Source organism: Xenopus tropicalis, chromosome 2 (assembly GCF_000004195.4).
Source record: "Xenopus tropicalis strain Nigerian chromosome 2, UCB_Xtro_10.0, whole genome shotgun sequence".
In the NCBI taxonomy this organism is placed as follows: domain Eukaryota; kingdom Metazoa; phylum Chordata; class Amphibia; order Anura; family Pipidae; genus Xenopus; species Xenopus tropicalis.
In genome coordinates, this window is record NC_030678.2 from 1,837,154 (window position 1) to 1,857,820 (window position 20,667).

The 20,667-nt window shown below is 52.0% G+C and overlaps 1 protein-coding gene across 1 annotated transcript; it reads left to right on the forward strand.

Moving 5' to 3' along the window:
* Positions 1–1,573: 1,573 nt before the first annotated feature.
* Positions 1,574–18,837, forward strand: gpr156 (G protein-coupled receptor 156). The gene is made up of 10 exons (XM_004919779.4): positions 1,574–3,922; positions 11,923–12,124; positions 13,079–13,197; positions 13,373–13,496; positions 13,591–13,701; positions 15,457–15,582; positions 15,687–15,782; positions 15,979–16,215; positions 16,482–16,640; positions 16,851–18,837. Exons 2-10 carry the CDS (start codon positions 12,017–12,019, stop codon positions 18,147–18,149), a joined length of 2,379 nt encoding a protein of 792 aa, XP_004919836.1. The 5' UTR covers positions 1,574–3,922; positions 11,923–12,016; the 3' UTR covers positions 18,150–18,837.
* Positions 18,838–20,667: the final 1,830 nt, after the last annotated feature.

Below are 20,667 nucleotides of genomic sequence, written 5' to 3' on the forward strand. Positions count from 1 at the left end.
GTCCCGGGTTGCCCATACTGCCCCGGGTTGCCCATACTGCCCCGGGTTGCCCATACTGTCCCGGGTTGCCCATACTGCCCCGGGTTGCCCATACTGCCCCGGGTTGCCCATACTGCCCTGGGTTGCCCATACTGCCCCGGGTTACCCATAATGCCCCAGGTTACCCATTCTGTCCCGGGTTACCCAGCTTATCTCCTATTTTCTGGTTTCGCCCTTGGCCCAGGCATGCTGGGAGTTGTAGTTAAGAGATGGGGTGGTTGCCATGGGTTACTACCCAGGTGTATATTTCCCCGTATATAGCTGAATGGGAAGGGGTTGTACTTCTCTTGGCCACCGGATGGCACCGTTGTGTATTTCTATGCAGTGATTGCCTGAGGGCCCCCAGTCTGCATTGTCTGTTAAAGGGGAAGCAAACCCGCATTTATATTCCCTGCTGGTGTCTGGCCGGGCAGGAACCTACCTGTGTAATTATATACCTGTGTATCTGGTCAGCTAAGAATTCTGGGACTTGTAGTTCTGGGTGCCATTGGGCTACAGGCTGGCACAGTTTATATCCAGTAATAACTGTCTCACCCAGGGGTATTAACCTCTTATTGCCTGTCCCTCTCCACTGTCTGCATGGAATTGGGGGGCTCTCTGTTGGTCACAGTGGGGCAATTAGAACAGGTCACTTGTATAATATTACTGCCCCAGTGACCATGTTAGCAGGAGTCAGTGGGGCAGGTAAGTGACCCGGGCACAGGAGTCAGTGGGCAGGTAAGTGACCCGGGCACAGGAGTCAGTGGGCAGGTAAGTGACCCGGGCACAGGAGTCAGTGGGCAGGTAAGTGACCCGGGCACAGGAGTCAGTGGGGCAGGTAAGTGACCCGGGCACAGCAGTCAGTGGGGCAGGTAAGTGACCCGGGCACAGGAGTCAGTGGGGCAGGTAAGTGACCCGGGCACAGCAGTCAGTGGGGCAGGTAAGTGACCCCAGTTAGAAGGAGTCAGTGGGGCAGGTAAGTGACCCGGGCACAGCAGTCAGTGGGGCAGGTAAGTGATCCGGGCACAGGAGTCAGTGGGGCAGGTAAGTGACCCGGGCACAGGAGTCAGTGGGGCAGGTAAGTGATCCGGGCACAGGAGTCAGTGGGGCAGGTAAGTGACCCGGGCACAGGAGTCAGTGGGGCAGGTAAGTGACCCGGGCACAGGAGTCAGTGGGGCAGGTAAGTGACCCGGGCACAGGAGTCAGTGGGGCAGGTAAGTGACCCGGGCACAGGAGTCAGTGGGGCAGGTAAGTGACCCGGGCACAGGAGTCAGTGGGGCAGGTAAGTGACCCACTTAGCAGGACAGGTTAGACTGGAGGTGAGGTGTCCGGCCAGTCCAACATCCCCCAGGTGGGTAACAAAATGGGTTTCCATGGAAACATCAACAACTTGGGCTTCAGTGGGGTGTGTCCCAAAAAGGATGGTTTGGCCCTGGCACAGAGAGAGAATGATGGGTAGGTGGGCTGGGCGGGTAGGTGGGTGGGAGGGTCGGTAGGTGGGTGGGGGCCGGGCAGGTAGGTGGGTGGGGGCCGGGCAGCTCAGGTGTCCCTGCTGTACCAAGAGGCTCAGGTTACCGGGAGCAGCCGCCCGGCTGGGAGGGTAACGTTACACACAGGCCGGGAGCAGCCACATGGCACAGCGACTCTGAGCTGGAGTATACGGGCACTGAAACTGGCACAGGAACATCCCTCAGTCCTACAGGGGCACTGAGACTGGCACAGGAGCATCCCTCAGTCCTACAGGGGCATTGAGACTGGCACAGGAACATCCCTCAGTCCTACAGGGGCACTGAGACTGGCACAGGAACATCCCTCAGTCCTACAGGGGCGCTGAGACTGGCACAGGAACATCCCTCAGTCCTACAGGGGCGCTGAGACTGGCACAGGAGCATCCCTCAGTCCTACAGGGGCGCTGAGACTGGCACAGGAACATCCCTCAGTCCTACAGGGGCACTGAGACTGGCACAGGAGCATCCCTCAGTCCTACAGGGGCGCTGAGACTGGCACAGGAGCATCCCTCAGTCCTACAGGGGCACTGAGACTGGCACAGGAACATCCCTCAGTCCTACAGGGGCATTGAGACTGGCACAGGAACATCCCTCAGTCCTACAGGGGCGCTGAGACTGGCACAGGAACATCCCTCAGTCCTACAGGGGCACTGAGACTGGCACAGGAACATCCCTCAGTCCTACAGGGGCACTGAGACTGGCACAGGAACATCCCTCAGTCCTACAGGGGCACTGAGACTGGCACAGGAACATCCCTCAGTCCTACAGGGGCACTGAGCCTGGCACAGGAACATCCCTCAGTCCTACAGGGGCATTGAGACTGGCACAGGAACATCCCTCAGTCCTACAGGGGCGCTGAGACTGGCACAGGAACATCCCTCAGTCCTACAGGGGCGCTGAGACTGGCACAGGAACATCCCTCAGTCCTACAGGGGCGCTGAGACTGGCACAGGAGCATCCCTCAGTCCTACAGGGGCGCTGAGACTGGCACAGGAGCATCCCTCAGTCCTACAGGGGCGCTGAGACTGGCACAGGAACATCCCTCAGTCCTACAGGGGCGCTGAGACTGGCACAGGAGCATCCCTCAGTCCTACAGGGGCGCTGAGACTGGCACAGGAACATCCCTCAGTCCTACAGGGGCACTGAGACTGGCACAGGAGCATCCCTCAGTCCTACAGGGGCGCTGAGACTGGCACAGGAACATCCCTCAGTCCTACAGGGGCGCTGAGACTGGCACAGGAGCATCCCTCAGTCCCACAGGGGCGCTGAGACTGGCACAGGAGCATCCCTCAGTCCTACAGGGGCGCTGAGACTGGCACAGGAGCATCCCTCAGTCCTACAGGGGCGCTGAGACTGGCACAGGAACATCCCTCAGTCCTACAGGGGCGCTGAGACTGGCACAGGAACATCCCTCAGTCCTACAGGGGCACTGAGACTGGCACAGGAGCATCCCTCAGTCCTACAGGGGCACTGAGACTGGCACAGGGATACTATCTGTCTACTAAGGGCACTGAGACTGGCACAGGGATACTATCTGTCTACTAAGGGCACTGAGACTGGCACTGGGATACTATCTGTCTACTAAGGGCACTGAGACTGGCACAGGGATACTATCTATCAACTAAGGACACTGAGACTGGCACAGGGATACCATCTATCTACTAAGGGCACTGAGACTGGCACAGGGATACCATCTATCTACTAAGGGCACTGAGACTGGCACAGGAATACCATCTATCAACTAAGGGCACTGAGACTGGCACAGGGATACCATCTATCAACTAAGGGCACTGAGACTGGCACTGGGATACCATCTATCAACTAAGGGCACTGAGACTGGCACAGGGATACCATCTATCAACTAAGGGCACTGAGACTGGCACAGGGATACCATCTATCAACTAAGGGCACTGAGACTGGCACAGGGATACCATCTATCTACTAAGGGCACTGAGACTGGCACAGGGATACTATCTGTCTACTAAGGGCACTGAGACTGGCACTGGGATACTATCTGTCTACTAAGGGCACTGAGACTGGCACAGGGATACTATCTGTCTACTAAGGGCACTGAGACTGGCACAGGGATACTATCTGTCTACTAAGGGCACTGGGACTGGCACTGGGATACTATCTGTCTACTAAGGGCACTGAGACTGGCACAGGGATACTATCTGTCTACTAAGGGCACTGAGACTGGCACTGGGATACTATCTGTCTACTAAGGGCACTGAGACTGGCACTGGGATACTATCTGTCTACTAAGGGCACTGAGACTGGCACAGGGATACCATCCATCCAATAGGGGCACTGAGACTGGCACAGGGATCCCATCCAACCAATAGGGGCCCAGGAGCCCCCGCTGGCACTGTGGCCCCTCGAGCAGCTCAGACAATGTAAGTTATAACCCCAGTGTGAGTGTCGGGGCCCCGGGGAGTTAATTAATAACAATGTTATGTTGTCTCAGGACATGTGACCATGTGCAGCGGTGCATCATTGTATCCTGCAGAGCAATCAGGGGATAAGGGGCCCGGGACACAGGGGGTGGGAGTCCTGCACCTCAGTTGCTGAACTGTAACTCCCTGCAGCTCTGCTACAGCACGGTTTATGGAGCAGGCACTGAGGGGGTTAATTGGCAGCATGGAGATTGTAAGCTCTTTGGTGCACAGGACCTACTGGCTAAACCTCTGTTACTCCCCCCCAATGTATTATAGTGCAACCGGCTTGAATTACCGCTGCAGCCAGCAGCATATGGGGCTAATGAATAATACATGGCGCTGGGGTTGGTGCAGCACAGAGCCCCCCCCCCCGCCCCCCCCAGCCCATACCCACATATTCCTGCAGAGCAGAGAGGCTTGTGGGAAATGCAGTCTATACATTCCTATTCATTTTAAAGGGGAACTACACCCACAGACACACAGGCAAATCCCCCCCCATGATGTTTTTCCCTTGGTTGCTGGAGACTTTGACCCCCCAGGACTGTATGTGATTTCATTATTGATGGGAAGAAGCAGAAAAAGCCCCCGGGGGGCACATTCCGGGGGCAATAGGGGTGCAACTCCCGGCAAAATGTGCATTAGAACCCCCCAATCTGCTGATGTGCAGCCCCCCCATACAGGCACACAGGGCCCTATTGCTACATTGTGTTGGGAGTCAGAACCAGCAGTGCAGGGAGGCGCAGAATGTATCCGGGGAAGGTTTAGGGTAAATCTTTGGGCCTCAGGAATGAGAATAATGTCCCTAATGTGCAGTTCTGGGCCCTGTTGCCCCGGGGGGGGGGGTATGAGTGCGGCTGCGGGCGGGGTGATTGGCAGCCACTAATGAGATACATTGTTACAATGGGACACAAAGCCAGTGTTTGGGACTAAGGAATTCGGCCTGCGGTTGCTAGGGACACTTACCCCCCCCCCAGCCCCGGGGGAATCATGTAACAGGCTCATTTACTAACATGGGGGCAGATCTAGTCCCATAACCCACGGCAACCAATCAGCATTGAGCGGTCAGCAGCAGTTAGGAGATAATGACAGCGACTGTCTGGTTGCCATGGTTACTGTAAAGCAAGAAATGGGCATCACATGACTTCCTGAGCCCAAATGATCTTGTTGGGATTTGACTTTACATTAAATATTCACCACATTCCATACCCCCCCGTATGCCCGGTACCCCCCTGTATGCCCGGTACCCCCCCTGTATGCCCGGTACCCCCCTGTATGCCCGGTACCCCCTGTATGCCCGGTACCCCCCCTGTATGCCCGGTACCCCCCTGTATGCCCGGTACCCCCCCGTATGCCCGGTACCCCCCCTGTATGCTCGGTACCCCCCTGTATGCCCGGTACCCCCCTGTATGCCCGGTACCCCCCCTGTATGCCCGGTACGACCCCTATATGGCCCGGTACGACCCCTATATGCCCGGTACGGACCCCTATATGCCCGTACCCCCTGTATGCCCGGTACCCCCCCTGTATGCCCGGTACCCCCCCTGTATGCCTGGTACCCCCCTGTATGCCCGGTACCCCCCTGTATGGTCCGTTACCCCCGTATGCCCGGTACCCCCCCTGTATTCCCGGTACCCCCCCGTATGCCCGGTACCCCCCTGTATGCCCGGTACCCCCCCGTATGCCCGTTACCCCCCCGTATGCCCGTAACCCCCCTGTATGCCCGGTACCCCCCCGTATGCCGTAACCCCCCGTATGGGGGTATATAGGTAGGTACAATGGCTTGCAAAAGTATTCAGCCCCCTTGACCTTTCCCACATTTTGTCACATTACAGCCACAAACATGAATCCATTTTATTGGAATTCCACGTGAAAGACCAATACAAAGTGGGGTACACGGGAAAGCCCAATACAAAGTGGGGTACACGGGAAAGCCCAATACAAAGTGGGGTACACGGGAAAGCCCAATACAAAGTGGGGTACACGGGAAAGCCCAATACAAAGTGGGGTACACGGGAAAGCCCAATACAAAGTGGGGTACACGGGAAAGCCCAATACAAAGTGGGGTACACGGGAAAGCCCAATACAAAGTGGGGTACACGGGAGAGACCAATACAAAGTGGGGTACACGGGAGAGACCAATACAAAGTGGGGTACACGGGAGAGACCAATACAAAGTGGGGTACACGGGAAAGCCCAATACAAAGTGGGGTACACGGGAGAGACCAATACAAAGTGGGGGTACACGGGAAAGCCCAATACAAAGTGGGGTACACGGGAAAGCCCAATACAAAGTGGGGTACACGGGAAAGCCCAATACAAAGTGGGGTACACGGGAAAGCCCAATACAAAGTGGGGTACACGGGAAAGCCCAATACAAAGTGGGGTACACGGGAGAAGTGGAAGGAAAATCAGACATGATTCCAAACATTTGTTACAAATAAATAAGTGCAAAGTGGGGTGTGCGTAATTATTCAGCCCCCTTTGGTCTGAGTGCAGTCAGCAAACATGTGGGAGAAGGGGCTCTGGTCAGATGAGACCAAAATGGAACTTTTTGGCCAAAATGCAAAACGCTATGTGTGGCGGAAACTAACCCTGCACATCACTCTGACCCCACCATCCCCACTGTCACATATGGGGGGGCAGCATCATGCTCTGGGGGGGCTTCAGCAGGGACAGGGAAGCTGCTCAGAGTTGATGGGAAGATGGATGGAGCCAAATACAGGGCAATCTTGGAAGAAAACCTCTTGGAGTCTGCAAAAGACTTGAGACTGGGGCGGAGGTTCCCCTTCCAGCAGGGCAACGACCCTAAACATAAAGCCAGGGCAACAATGGGTTAAACATATCCATGTGTTAGACTGGCCCAATCACAGCCCAGATCTAAATCCAATGGGGAATCTGTGGCAAGATCTGAAAACTGCTGTTCCCAAAGGCTGACCATCTAATCTGACTGAGCTGGAGCTGTTTTGCAAGAAGAAGGGCAAAGGATTTTCAGTCTGTAGGTGGGCAAAGCGGGTAGGAGACATACCCTAAAGCCGGCAGCTGGAATTTGCAGGCCAAAAGGGGGTTCTACAGAGTTATGGGGGCTGAAATAATTACGCACACCCCCACTTTGACTTATATTTGTTAAAAAATGTTTTGAATCATAGTATGAGTTTCCCTCCACTTCTCGCCGGTGTACCCCACTGTGTATTGGTCTCTCCCGTGTACCCCACTTTGTATTGGTCTCTTCCCGTGTACCCCACTTTGTATTGGTCTCTCCCGTGTACCCCACTTTGTATTGGTCTCTCACGTGTACCCCACTTTGTATTGGTCTCTCCCGTGTACCCCACTTTGTATTGGTCTCTCCCATGTACCCCACTTTGTATTGGTCTCTCACGTTACCCCACTTTGTATTGTCTCTCCCGTTACCCCACTTTGTATTGGTCTCTCCCGTGTACCCACTTTGTATTGGTCTCTCCCGTGTACCCCACTTTGTATTGGTCTCTCCCGTGTACCCCACTTTGTATTGGTCTCTCCCGTGTACCCCACTTTGTATTGGTCTCTCCCGTGTACCCCACTTTGTATTGGTCTCTCCCGTGTACCCCACTTTGTATTGGTCTCTCCCGTGTACCCCACTTTGTATTGGTCTCTCACGTGTACCCCACTTTGTATTGGTCTCTCCCGTGTACCCCACTTTGTATTGGTCTCTCCCGTGTACCCCACTTTGTATTGGTCTCTCCCATGTACCCCACTTTGTATTGGTCTCTCACGTGTACCCCACTTTGTATTGGTCTCTCCCGTGTACCCCACTTTGTATTGGTCTCTCCCGTGTACCCCACTTTGTATTGGTCTCTCCCGTGTACCCCACTTTGTATTGGGCTTTCCCGTGGAATTCCAATAAAATGGATTCATGTTTGTGGCTGTAATGTGACAAAATGTGGGAAAGTTCAAGGGGGCCGAATACTTTTGCAAGCCACTGTATATGGGGTGCATAGGGGGTATATGGGGGTGCATAGGGGGTATATGGGGGCGCATATGGGGGTATATGGGGGGGATATACCAGGAGCAGGGCACTTATATAAGTAGTTAGAAGCTGTGGGACCGGGCGCTGCTGGTGCTGCTGGGAGTGATGGCGCCACGCTGGGAGTTATATCAGCTCCGCGGTACCTGCCAATCATACCCCCCTCCCCCCCCCGCCATTTATTCCTCTCTGCCCCCCGTCCAACTGCCCCCTCCCTCCTCTCACTCCTGTGCCTCCGACATCCCTCTGATTGGGGCAACGGCAGAACCAACGGCAGAACTGGGCAATGGGCACCGGCAAGGTAAGTCTGGCACTCACCCCCCCCATAGCCCAGTATCACTCACCCCATAGCCCAGTACCGCTCACCCCATAGCCCAGTACCGCTCACCCCATAGCCCAGTACCGCTCACCCTATAGCCCAGTACCGCTTACCCCATAGCCCAGTACCGCTCACCCCATAGCCCAGTACCACTCACCCCATAGCCCAGTACCACTCACCCCATAGCCCAGTACCACTCACCCCATAGCCCAGTACCGCTCACCCCATAGCCCAGTACAATATGCCTGGCACTCACCCCCCCCATAGCCCAGTACCACTCACCCCATAGCCCAGTACAATATGCCTGGCACTCACCCCCCCCCATAGCCCAGTACCACTGACCCCATTAGCCCAGTACCACTCCCCCCATAGCCCAGTACCACTCCCCCCATAGCCCAGTACCACTCCCCCCATAGCCAGTACCACTCCCCCATAGCCCAGGTACCACTCCCCCCATAGGCCCAGTAACCACTCCCCCCATAGCCCAGTACCACTCACCCCATAGCCCAGTACCACTCCCCCCATAGCCCAGTACCACTCACCCCAATAGCCAGTACCACTCCCCCCATAGCCCAGTACCACTCACCCCATAGCCCAGTACCACTCACCCCATAGCCCAGTACCACTCACCCCATAGCCCAGTACCACTCACCTCATAGCCCAGTACAATATGCCTGGCACTCACTCACCCCATAGCCCAGTACCACTCACCTCATAGCCCAGTACAATATGCCTGGCACTCACTCACCCCATAGCCCAGTACCACTCACCTCATAGCCCAGTACAATATGCCTGGCACTCACTCACCCCATAGCCCAGTACAATATGCCTGGCACTCACTCACCCCATAGCCCAGTACAATATGCCTGGCACTCACTCACCCCATAGCCCAGTACAATATGCCTGGCACTCACCCCATAGCCCAGTACCACTCACCCCATAGCCCAGTACAATATGCCTGCACTCACTCACCCCATAGCCCAGTACAATATGCCTGGCACTCACCCCATAGCCCAGTACAAAATGCCTGGCACTCACTCACCCATAGCCCAGTACAATATGCCTGGCACTCACTCACCCCATAGCCCAGTACCACTCACCCCATAGCCCAGTACCACTCACCCCATAGCCCAGTACAATATGCCTGGCACTCACTCACCCCATAGCCCAGTACCACTCACCCCATAGCCCAGTACAATATGCCTGGCACTCACCCCATAGCCCAGTACCACTCACCTCATAGCCCAGTACAATATGCCTGGCACTCACTCACCCCATAGCCCAGTACAATATGCCTGGCACTCACTCACCCCATAGCCCAGTACAATATGCCTGGCACTCACCCCATAGCCAGTACAATATGCCTGGGCACTCACCCCATAGCCCAGTACAATATGCCTGGCACTCACCCCATAGCCCAGTACAATATGCCTGGCACTCACCCCATAGGCCCAGTACAATATGCCTGGCACTCACTCACCCCATAGCCCAGTACAATATGCCTGGCACTCACCCCATAGCCCAGTACAATATGCCTGGCACTCACTCACCCCATAGCCCAGTACAATATGCCTGGCACTCACCCCATAAGCCCAGTACAATATGCCTGGCACTCACCCATAGCCCAGTACAATATGCCTGGCACTCACCCCATAGCCCAGTACAATATGCCTGGCACTCACTCACCCCATAGCCCAGTACAATATGCCTGGCACTCACTCACCCCATAGCCCAGTACAATATGCCTGGCACTCACCCATAGCCCAGTACAATATGCCTGGCACTCACTCACCCCATAGCCCAGTACAATATGCCTGGCACTCACCCCATAGCCCAGTACAATATGCCTGGCACTCACCCCATAGCCCAGTACAACATGCCTGGCACTCACTCACCCCATAGCCCAGTACAACATGCCTGGCACTCACTCACCCCATAGCCCAGTACAACATGCCTGGCACTCACTCACCCATAGCCCAGTACAATATGCCTGGCACTCACTCACCCCATAGCCCAGTACAATATGCCTGGCACTCACTCACCCCATAGCCCAGTACAATATGCCTGGCACTCACTCACCCCATAGCCCAGTACAATATGCCTGGCACTCACTCCATAGCCCAGTACAATATGCCTGGCACTCACTCACCCATAGCCCAGACAATATGCCTGGCACTCACTCACCCCATAGCCCAGTACAATATGCCTGGCACTCACTCACCCCATAGCCCAGTACAACATGCCTGGCACTCACCCCATAGCCCAGTACAATATGCCTGGCACTCACTCACCCCATAGCCCAGTACAACATGCCTGGCACTCACTCACCCCATAGCCCAGTACAATATGCCTGGCACTCACTCACCCCATAGCCCAGTACAATATGCCTGGCACTCACCCCATAGCCCAGTACAATATGCCTGGCACTCACCCCATAGCCCCAGTACAATATGCCTGGCACTCACTCACCCCATAGCCCAGTACAATATGCCTGGCACTCACTCACCCCATAGCCCAGTACAATATGCCTGGCACTCACTCACCCCATAGCCCAGTACAATATGCCTGGCACTCACCCCATAGCCCAGTACAATATGCCTGGCACTCACTCACCCCATAGCCCAGTACAACATGCCTGGCACTCACTCACCCCATAGCCCAGTACAATATGCCTGGCACTCACTCGCCCCATAGCCCAGTACAATATGCCTGGCACTCACCCCATAGCCCAGTACAACATGCCTGGCACTCACCCCATAGCCCAGTACAACATGCCTGGCACTCACCCCATAGCCCAGTACAACATGCCTGGCACTCACCCCATAGCCCAGTACAACATGCCTGGCACTCACCCCATAGCCCAGTACAATATGCCTGGCACTCACCCCATAGCCCAGTACAACATGCCTGGCACTCACTCACCCCATAGCCCAGTACAATATGCCTGGCACTCACTCACCCCATAGCCCAGTACAATATGCCTGGCACTCACTCACCCCATAGCCCAGTACAACATGCCTGGCACTCACCCCATAGCCCAGTACAACATGCCTGGCACTCACTCACACTCTCCATAGTGCAGGATCCTTTTACCAAGAGCTGACAATCTGGAGGGATTACCTCTATGGCCCTAATTAAATAGAGGGGCAAGAAGTGGGATTTGCCCCCAGCCAAACTTAGCTGGGCACTGAGAGAGTGGAGGAAACCCACACAGACAGGGCTCCTTGCAGATAGCGCCCCCGCCTGGGTACCGGAGCAATGCCAACCACTGCCCATGTATCTGGGTGCTAATTCCCCACCCCCATCTGTATATTGGCACTGACCCAGAGCACTGTATAAGGGGGCAATGTTCCTCCTCCTGTTGGTTCCGGGAGGGCAAATAATTAGCGGTTACTGAATGAACCGACTGCACAATCTCTCTACTCCCCCATGTGGCCTGTTAGCGGTACTGCACCTGCGAGAGAGGAACCAGAGCAACTGGACTTTCTGGGTTTTCCTGAAACCGTTTCCTCCTCATCCCAGCGGTTTCCCCGGTCCAACTGAGTGTTAGGGGACCCCCCCCCCGACATTCTAACCCCTAAGGGAAATACAGTCACCGACATCCAATCCAATTTGCCCTTTATCTCTGTTCCCCAACAGGTGACTGTACCCCAGAGCTATGTGTAGGGGCTGTCCCACCCCTGACTAGGGGGCGCTCTGTTCCTTCTGTGGGGGGGTCCCACAAGCTCAGAACATGGAGTCGCCCCTGAACTGCTCAGCACTGTTCAACAGCCACATTGATACCGGTCTGGAGAAGGAAGAGGCTGCGAAGGTTCTGCAGGAGCTGTGCAAGGTGTCCTGGGTAAGGGCAACCGGGTCTGATCCCCTAAAGGGCTGAACCCCAGAAATGATCTCTTTATTTACCCTGAGCCCCCCCCCCCCCTAGGAAAATCTGTGAGTGAATCACTAGAGAGACTGTAAAGAACCCCTTCCTATGCTGATAGTGAGATCCCCTTTCCTCCCCACCCCCAATGTATCACTCATTCCCCCTCTCTTGGTAGGGAACCCCATAACCTGACTGCCCTTACAGTAAGGAACCCCTTCCTATGCTGATGGTGAGATCCCCTTTCCTCCCCCCCCAATGTATCACTCATTCCCCCTCTCTGGGTAGGGAACCCCATAACCTGACTGCCCTTACAGTAAGAAACCCCTTCCTATGCTGATGGTGAGATCCCCTTTCCTCCCCACCCCCCAATGAATCACTCATTCCCCCTCTCTGGGTAGGGAATCCCATAACCTGACTGCCCTTACAGTAAGGAACCCCTTCCTATGCTGATGGTGAGATCCCCTTTCCTCCCCACCCCCAATGTATCACTCATTCCCCCTCTCTTGGTAGGGAACCCCATAACCTGACTGCCCTTACAGTAGGGAACCCCTTCCTATGCTGATGGTGAGATCCCCTTTCCTCCCCACCCCCAATGTATCACTCATTCCCCCTCTCTTGGTAGGGAATCCCATAACCTGACTGCCCTTACAGTAAGGAACCCCTTCCTATGCTGATGGTGAGATCCCCTTTCCTCCCCACCCCCAATGTATCACTCATTCCCCCTCTCTTGGTAGGGAATCCCATAACCTGACTGCCCTTACAGTAAGGAACCCCTTCCTATGCTGATGGTGAGATCCCCTTTCCTCCCCACCCCCAATGTATCACTCATTCCCCCTCTCTGGGTAGGGAACCCCATAACCTGACTGCCCGTACAGTAAGGAACCCCTTCCTATGCCTCCTACACACCGGGTTACTGTCTCTATCTTGCAGGCGCCACAGCGGAAACAGGTCTCTGCTGCAGTCCTGGGAATCTCGGGGGCCCTCCTGTCAGCGGGGCTGTTACTCACTCTCTTCTTCTTCATCTTCACCCTCAGATTCCGCAGCAACAGGTGAGTCGCTGGGAGTTCCCCACACAGTCGGTTTTCTATTGGTTGTTCTGTTCTATGCACTGAACTAGAGAAACCCCCAACCCTAATGCCCCTTAATTCACTCATACAGACAGTAAGTAGAATGTTGGGGGGCTCTTTTATAAATGACCCCCGGTGTCTCCCTTCCATCTCCCAGGATAGTGAAGATGTCCAGCCCCAACCTGAACCTGGTGACCCTGATTGGCAGTGCCCTGACTTACATCAGCGCTTTCTTATTTGTGGTCCAGGAGCCCAATATCTCCATGGAAACCATCTTCCAGGTCAGTGATGGAATAGCTTTCCCATCCAGTGGCCCCCCATGTACAAAACCCAAAATGGCCCCCTATGCATTCACACTGTTCCTTGTTTGCCCAGGTGCGGATCAGCCTGCTGTACCTGGGGGTCACGCTGGTGTTCGGGCCCCTGCTGGGGAAGAGCTGGAGGCTGCACCGAGTGTTCACTCACAGAGTTCCTGACAAACGAGTGGTGAGCAATACTCACTCCCATTATATAATACTGCTCTGGAATGACTAGAAGACTAGTACCTGGTTCTGGGCTAAAAATTATCATTATCTTTAAAAATGGCCCCTTTATTGGAGCTCCCCATAGATCTGCTATGGCCCCTATCCATGTTTCAAATGAGGGCTGGGCGTGTCCTATATCTATGCATATTGGGCTTCCTACTGTTCAGACCTCTGGCATTTTGCAAGAAATGCCATCAAAACTGCTAAGTTTAGGAAAACTTTGTACTTTGGTGTAGAATGATATATGTACCCATTTTGGATTTATCAGAAAGTGTTCTTTATGGTTTTCAGAGGTCACCCTACTTTTTGCAGCTTTTACCACACTGGTTGTGTGTTTATGAATTAGTGTAAACATAAAGCATGAAATTAATAGGCACTCGGTGTATTTTGTGGTCTCTAAATGTCATGTGATTTGATAAACCTATGCACATTGGGCGTCAGACTGTTTAGTGGACTCCTGGAATTCATATTTAGGGTGTTTAATCCAATGACCTGTAGGAGATACGATGCTGCAAAGTGGAAATGTCATCAAAATCGCCACCATTAGGAAAGCTTTGCGGCTTGGTAACTCGGAGTAGATATACTTGTACCCATTTTGGATTCAGGGGAATGTGAATATTTCCTTGGACCCCTGGCGTTCATATTTTGGGTGCTTTATGTAATGGGTTGTAGGAGATAAGATGCTCCAAAGTGGAAGTTTTGAGGCGTTTTTCACAAATGTCATCAAAATCGCCACCGTTAGGAAAGCTTTGCGGCTTGGTAACTCGGAGTAGATATACTTGTACCCATTTTGGATTCAGGGGAATGTGAATATTTCCTTGGACCCCTGGCGTTCATATTTTGGGTGCTTTATGTAATGGGTTGTAGGAGATAAGATGCTCCAAAGTGGAAGTTTTGAGGCGTTTTTCACAAATGTCATCAAAATCGCCACCTTTAGGAAAGCTTTGCGGCTTGGTTACTTGGAGTAGAAATACATGTACCCATTTTGGATTCAGGGGGATGTGAATATTTGCCCAGACCCCTGGCGTTCATATTTAGGGTGTTTTATCTGGTTACCTACTGATCTGTAGGAGATAAGATGCTGTAGACTGGAAGCTTTGTGGCTATTTTTCAAAAATGTCACAAATCTTTATAAAAAAAACAGTAACTTTAGTAATGAATCTGAATCCGGGACAAATCTGAATCCTGCTGAAAAATGTTGCATCATGGGCGAATCCCGAACTGAATCCTGCTAATAGTTTTTCTGGGTAAACTAAAAGTCCCCCCTGGAAAGGCCTCGAAATGAAACATGCAAAAGTGCAAAATGTTACAAAGTACCACACGTGACCAAATCGGCTGGCAGTGAAAGGGTTAAAGTCTGTGACCCTGTTCTGGCTGCTCGGTGCCGCCCAGAGTTACAGAATATGCCAATATTACCACCCCCATGAATATGGGGAGACTTACAGATAATTAGCAAACCAATCATCTCTCGTGCTATACGCAGATAAAGTTGACGGTTCAATCTCCTGTACTGTATGATGGCGGGGGTTACAGATAATATTGCCAATAGAATAAGATGCTCAGAAGTGTGCAGCTGGAGAGTTCCCATCATGCCTAGAATACCATCTCCTGCATGACTACACACGGCTTGTGGGGGTTCGGATAATCCTTAGAGTAGCTGCACACAAGTGAATGGGTTGGGATGAGCAGTGTCGCTGATCCACTTTCTGCCCCACAGATTATTAAGGACGTGACCCTGCTAAGTCTCGTGGCTGGGCTTCTGTTCGCTGATACCCTCTTACTGCTCATGTGGGTTCTGTCTGACCCGGTGGTCTGTGCCAGGAGCGCCAGCGCCAGCATTAAGGTGAGTATGGGATTTGCCCCTGGGATAATTGGGGTTAATGGGACATATTGTTGCCAATAGAGACAACACATGGTGGTGCTGATTGTGGTGTCTGATCCTTCCAGGCGGCTGCTCGGGGGACATTATACTCAGTCACCACCCAGGATTTCTGTGCCTCCAAGTACAGCGACCTCTGGACCGGCCTCCTTGTTGGCTTTAAGGTAGGCATTTCCCCTTTAAGGAGCCAATTAAAGAGTTCATATAATTACACAGTCACTAACGACCTCCCTATGCCTAAGTCTAGCCCTTACTTTGCCTCTTTGCCAACTAGAATAGTTGACATCACTTTTTCAGCACCAAGACTGGATCTACACCACTTGGCCTCCATTTTGAATTTGTCCTTTCTGTTCCTCCCAGGCTGCCCTGCTTATTTATGGCGGTTACTTGGCTGGACTGACCAATAACATCAGCTCTCCACCTGTCAACCAATCTCTGGCCATCATGATTGGCAACGGCCTGGTGATGGCTGGCACTGGGGCAGTCTTCCTGGTGACTCACTTCTTCCACGATTGGTCCAACCTGGTCTATGCAACAACATCAGGAAGCATCTTGGTCTGTACAACCGCCATCAACTGCCTCATCTTCATTCCACAGGTACAGCTGTTTGGCTGAGGGAAAGTATGCTACCTACTAGTTGGTTGCTATGGGTTACTAGACCTGGTGTATGTATCAACATTCCTAAACCAATAACACAATAGTTATTCCATAAGTAAGGCAATTCTTTGTGCTCTCCAGTCAACTCTCGAGGACAGGGCGAGGCCTATAACGAAGGGGAAGACAGATTATAAACCTATGTGAGATTATTTTGATGGCAATAACCAGAAATTGAATGTTCTGCTCACTGTAATTTATATCTGTAGTTGCTCCAATCAAGGCAGTTTGAGGAAGAGCAGGTTCAGAGCACCCAAATGTCCAAGTATTTCAGTAGCCCAAGCAAGAGCTTCCGCTCCATGTACAGCGAGGAGCAGATCTACCACCTTCTGGGGGAGAACACGTCCATGAGAAAACTCCTGTCAGAGGTGAGGAACCCAGTCTGGAACTTCTCTTATAATGTCCAATCTTGGGGGATTATTTTTTTATAAATGTACTGGGTCTCCTAACCCCATATTAATGCCATGGCCCAACATCTTGTCCCACCGCTGTGCTATAAGGCACCTTTTAGAGATAAGGTACTTGAACCCTAATAATGATCTTTATCATTTAACATCTATGGAATTTATTTCTGACAGAAAAATGCCATAATAGAGAGCCTTCAGGAGCAAGTGAGCAACGCTAAGGAGAAGCTGATGAAGCTAATAAAGTCCGAGTGCAGCTTTGAGACCATCGAAGTCACCAGTCTGTCTGTTCTATCAGCTTCGACGCTGGCCATTCAGCACCATGTGGCCCCTGAACATATGAAAACCATTGAGGAACCTCTTGATTCTGTAGAAAATGCAGATCATGAAGCTGTAATTAAGGATACTCAAGAGGTTGATATTAAACACGACACAAAGAGTGATGCTTTCCAGTCCCCAAAGGACCAGAATATACAAGAGTCAGAAGAAAAGCCTCAAGAAGGGTCACAATGTACCAACAAGCCAAGTGGATGTTCAGTCTCAAAACAAGAGGACATGTCAACATCGGACTCCAGAAGCGTAAGTTTTGCTGACATTGTATCTAAAAGCCATCACCAGCACCCAGGGGAAGCATCAGAAAGGACACATGATGTTCTGGAGCAATTATCTAGAAAAATAAACTATGTGAGCAGTGAGAAACTGCAGGAGATCCTCCAGGAACTCAGCATAGAGACCACCTGTGGCCACCATTCTCCAAAGAGGCAGAGACGAGCAAGTCACAGTGTGAACAGGGACCCTGGTTTGGTTCCCTCAGAAGGATTTCGAAAAATGTGTGTCAGCTTGTCCCCTTATATGATGCGAAGAAGGCGAGGGCCTGTCTACAGTCAAAGGAACCAGCACCCTTCCCATCACTTTCCAAACGCATTGCCTCCGCAGACATGGTGCCTCCTAAACAAGGAAGCCAGGAACAGGTGTAATGGGGTAAAAACAACAAGAGATGAACGGCCAAGTCCCACAGGGGAAGAGAGAACAGCAGAGGGTAACATAGGCCATGGGCATCATAACCCCAGTCTCCTAACTAAGGCCATGGAGCTGAGCGTTCCTGGGAGAGAAGAAAACAGGAGCAGAGTAGATAATGATATATGGATGACACCCAAATACTCATATGCTTCAGAGAACACTCATGGCTCTATTCCTACAGGGAGACACTCGGAAATACAAGCCCGGACGGTGGTGCCTTTAGCCAACCTCCGACCCCAAACTCTTTATACAGAGACCGATTCAAGTAGCTCTGAGGGGACAATCTGCTACTGTCACAGGCCTTACTGTGACTTGTGCTTTGCAAATGAGTACGACTCAAGTGACAGCTCTGAGACAGACAGCGGTGACCAACTACATGGGTGGGCAACCCAAAAAACCCCTCCACAGTTGGTCGTCAATTTCAATGAAGATCTGACACCGACTTTTGTTTAGAGTCACAGTCATGCCTCTCCTTAGCTTCTAAGGGAACTGACCCATAACCTACCTTCGATGTACGGTTAAAGAGTATATCTAGTGAACTGACCATTTGCTCCCTTAGCTATGGTCCATGCAGACCAATTGGCCAGTCACTGTCATCAAATCTGGCCAAGTCCATCCCTAAGGAGGCACCTTATATCAAGTTATCCAAGATGGATGAACTCTCTTTTATACAGGGATGAGCTTCACATGTTTTGCTGTTGTTTCTATTGCAGTTAATGTTTGTGACGATTGTGATGCTCTGCCCGTTGTAACTGTCATGTACCCAAAATACCTGTTTCAATTTAAGATGCCTATTAGGGCTTCACTTCAACTTGGGTGTAGACTCTAGAACAGTGGTTCTCAACCTTCCTAATGCCGCAACCCTTTAATACAGTTCCTCATGTTGTGGTGACCCTCAACCATAAAATTATTCCTAAGACCATCGGAAATATGTGTTTCTATGGGTTCCTTCCCCTAGGCCCATATCTTACTGAAGATACTAATATTACCCAGACGTCAAGACACAAGCACAAGCCAATGGGTGATATAATGAAGAATCAATATTTTGTTGTTTTCCCATCACCCCCTTGGGTGCCTCAGCCTCCATTATGAGAATCGTTATATTGCATAATGTGAAATGTTATAAATTGTTGGTAAATTGTCGGTTCCAATGAAGCGTTTATTTAATTGATCTGTAGGAGGGAGTCCCCAAGTGTCGGCTACTCAGGGTAGCCCTGTTCTATTGCTGCCCGAGAGAACGCCGCCTGTAATTGGTTACAGTAAATATTTAAAAAAAAAAAAAAAAAGTTTGCACACAGTAATGTGATTATTTGCACACTCCTGACTCCTGGATATTCAGTCAGCTGCTTTATATTGGGCCTGCGTGGCGCTGATTGGGCTTTTGTGTACTATATGCCAGGGCCTGTTTTGAGTCTCAGTCCTGACATGGCATTTTCTTTTATTTTGTGTTACTTAAACAATATAATAATATGAACTAGGCCTAGAGGAACATCTGGAGTGGGAGGGAAAATAAACTTTTATAGAAAAAGTGCTTATATTTAAAAATAATAAGGTTTAATAAGGGCGAGATGGGGACAGTAGGGCGAGATGGGGACAGTAGGGCGAGATGGGGACAGTAGGGCGAGATGGGGACAGTAGGGCGAGATGGAGGCAGTAGGGCGAGATGGGGGCAGTAGGGCGAGATGGGGACAGTAGGGCGAGATGGGGACAGTAGGGCGAGATGGGGACAGTAGGGCGAGATGGGGACAGTAGGGCGAGATGGAGACAGTAGGGCAAGATGGAGACAGTAGGGCAAGATGGAGACAGTAGGGCAAGATGGGGACAGTAGGGCAAGATGGAGACAGTAGGGTAAGATGGAGACAGTAGGGAAAGGGAGTATCACTTTATCTAGCAGTAGAGAAACCTGCAGGCCAGCACCAAGCCATAGGTAGTTCAGTTTCACAACTGGAGGTGGGACAGTTACACTTTATATTGGGCTCAGTTTATCCCTTGGCACTGCCATAAAGTGTACTTGTGTAGTGGTTTATTTCCCAGTACATTTCTGCCCCAGTCAGTCAGGTTATATCAGTGATGCCTCCATGAGAGAATAACTGCCCCACTCAGTACCGATATCCATGGAATACTGAACCAGCGTCTGCCGGTGAAACTGGGAGTGTTTGATGGGATGAGAAGGAAAGGGAGGAACCCTGCTCACCGACAGATCAATTCCTGCATTGCTGGGTTCTGGTTCTGTGACCCGCGAGGGTGAAACTGATCCTGATTGAAAAGTGGTTTCAGTCTTGTATGACCCTGTGTGACAGGGACTGGGGGCTGATGGGACTTTCCTTGTGTAGGAAGAGAACAATAGGAAGAGGAGTGACATATTAATAGTTCCCTAATGAGTCTCCCCAAGCTTCCTGCCATAACTCACAATGTGACACCGGGGCAGGGGGGCACGGGTCAATACGCGCCGCTTCTGAACCCGGCAGGAACAACTAGAGATTATGGAACATGGCCCAGTATATAGAGTTCTGCAGCCGCAGGCAGTTACACCTTCAATTCTAACCCTACTGGTGCAGCGACAACAGTACCCCTGAGCCCAGAGGAACACGGGCCTAGAACCTAATGGGACCCTCTTGTCACAAGTAATAGCAGATGGGATCAGCAGGGCCCCAGGGATTCGAGGCCCATACTTTCACACCTGACCGGTTCCATAAACATGAGCATACACTGGCCAATACTAGCACCATTCTGGCCATTTCAGTCTACGTTGCCAGCTTATTGGGCCTCGTATGCCGTCGAATCCATAGTCTGTGGGCTGAAAGGTTTAAAATTTGGGCAAGCACTGCATTGTTCTGTTGTCCTCTTCAAATGGACCAGCATAGGCCAATGTTATGATCCAATCATAGACCAAGGGAACAAACAGTTTGATCTGACTACACCCAGCAACCAAGCAGACAGTTCAGCATTTGGCTTAAGACCATGTTGGAGC

What these genes read in the sequence shown, in the direction of transcription:
- gpr156 (XM_004919779.4), top strand. Translation starts at nt 12,017, where the DNA reads ATGGAGTCGCCCCTGAACTGCTCAGCACTGTTCAACAGCCACATTGAT. An exon ending in AGCTGTGCAAGGTGTCCTGG is followed by an intron (nt 12,125 to 13,078) that starts GTAAGGGCAACC and finishes TCTATCTTGCAG; the next exon opens with GCGCCACAGCGGAAACAGGT. An exon ending in GCGCCAGCGCCAGCATTAAG is followed by an intron (nt 15,583 to 15,686) that starts GTGAGTATGGGA and finishes TGATCCTTCCAG; the next exon opens with GCGGCTGCTCGGGGGACATT.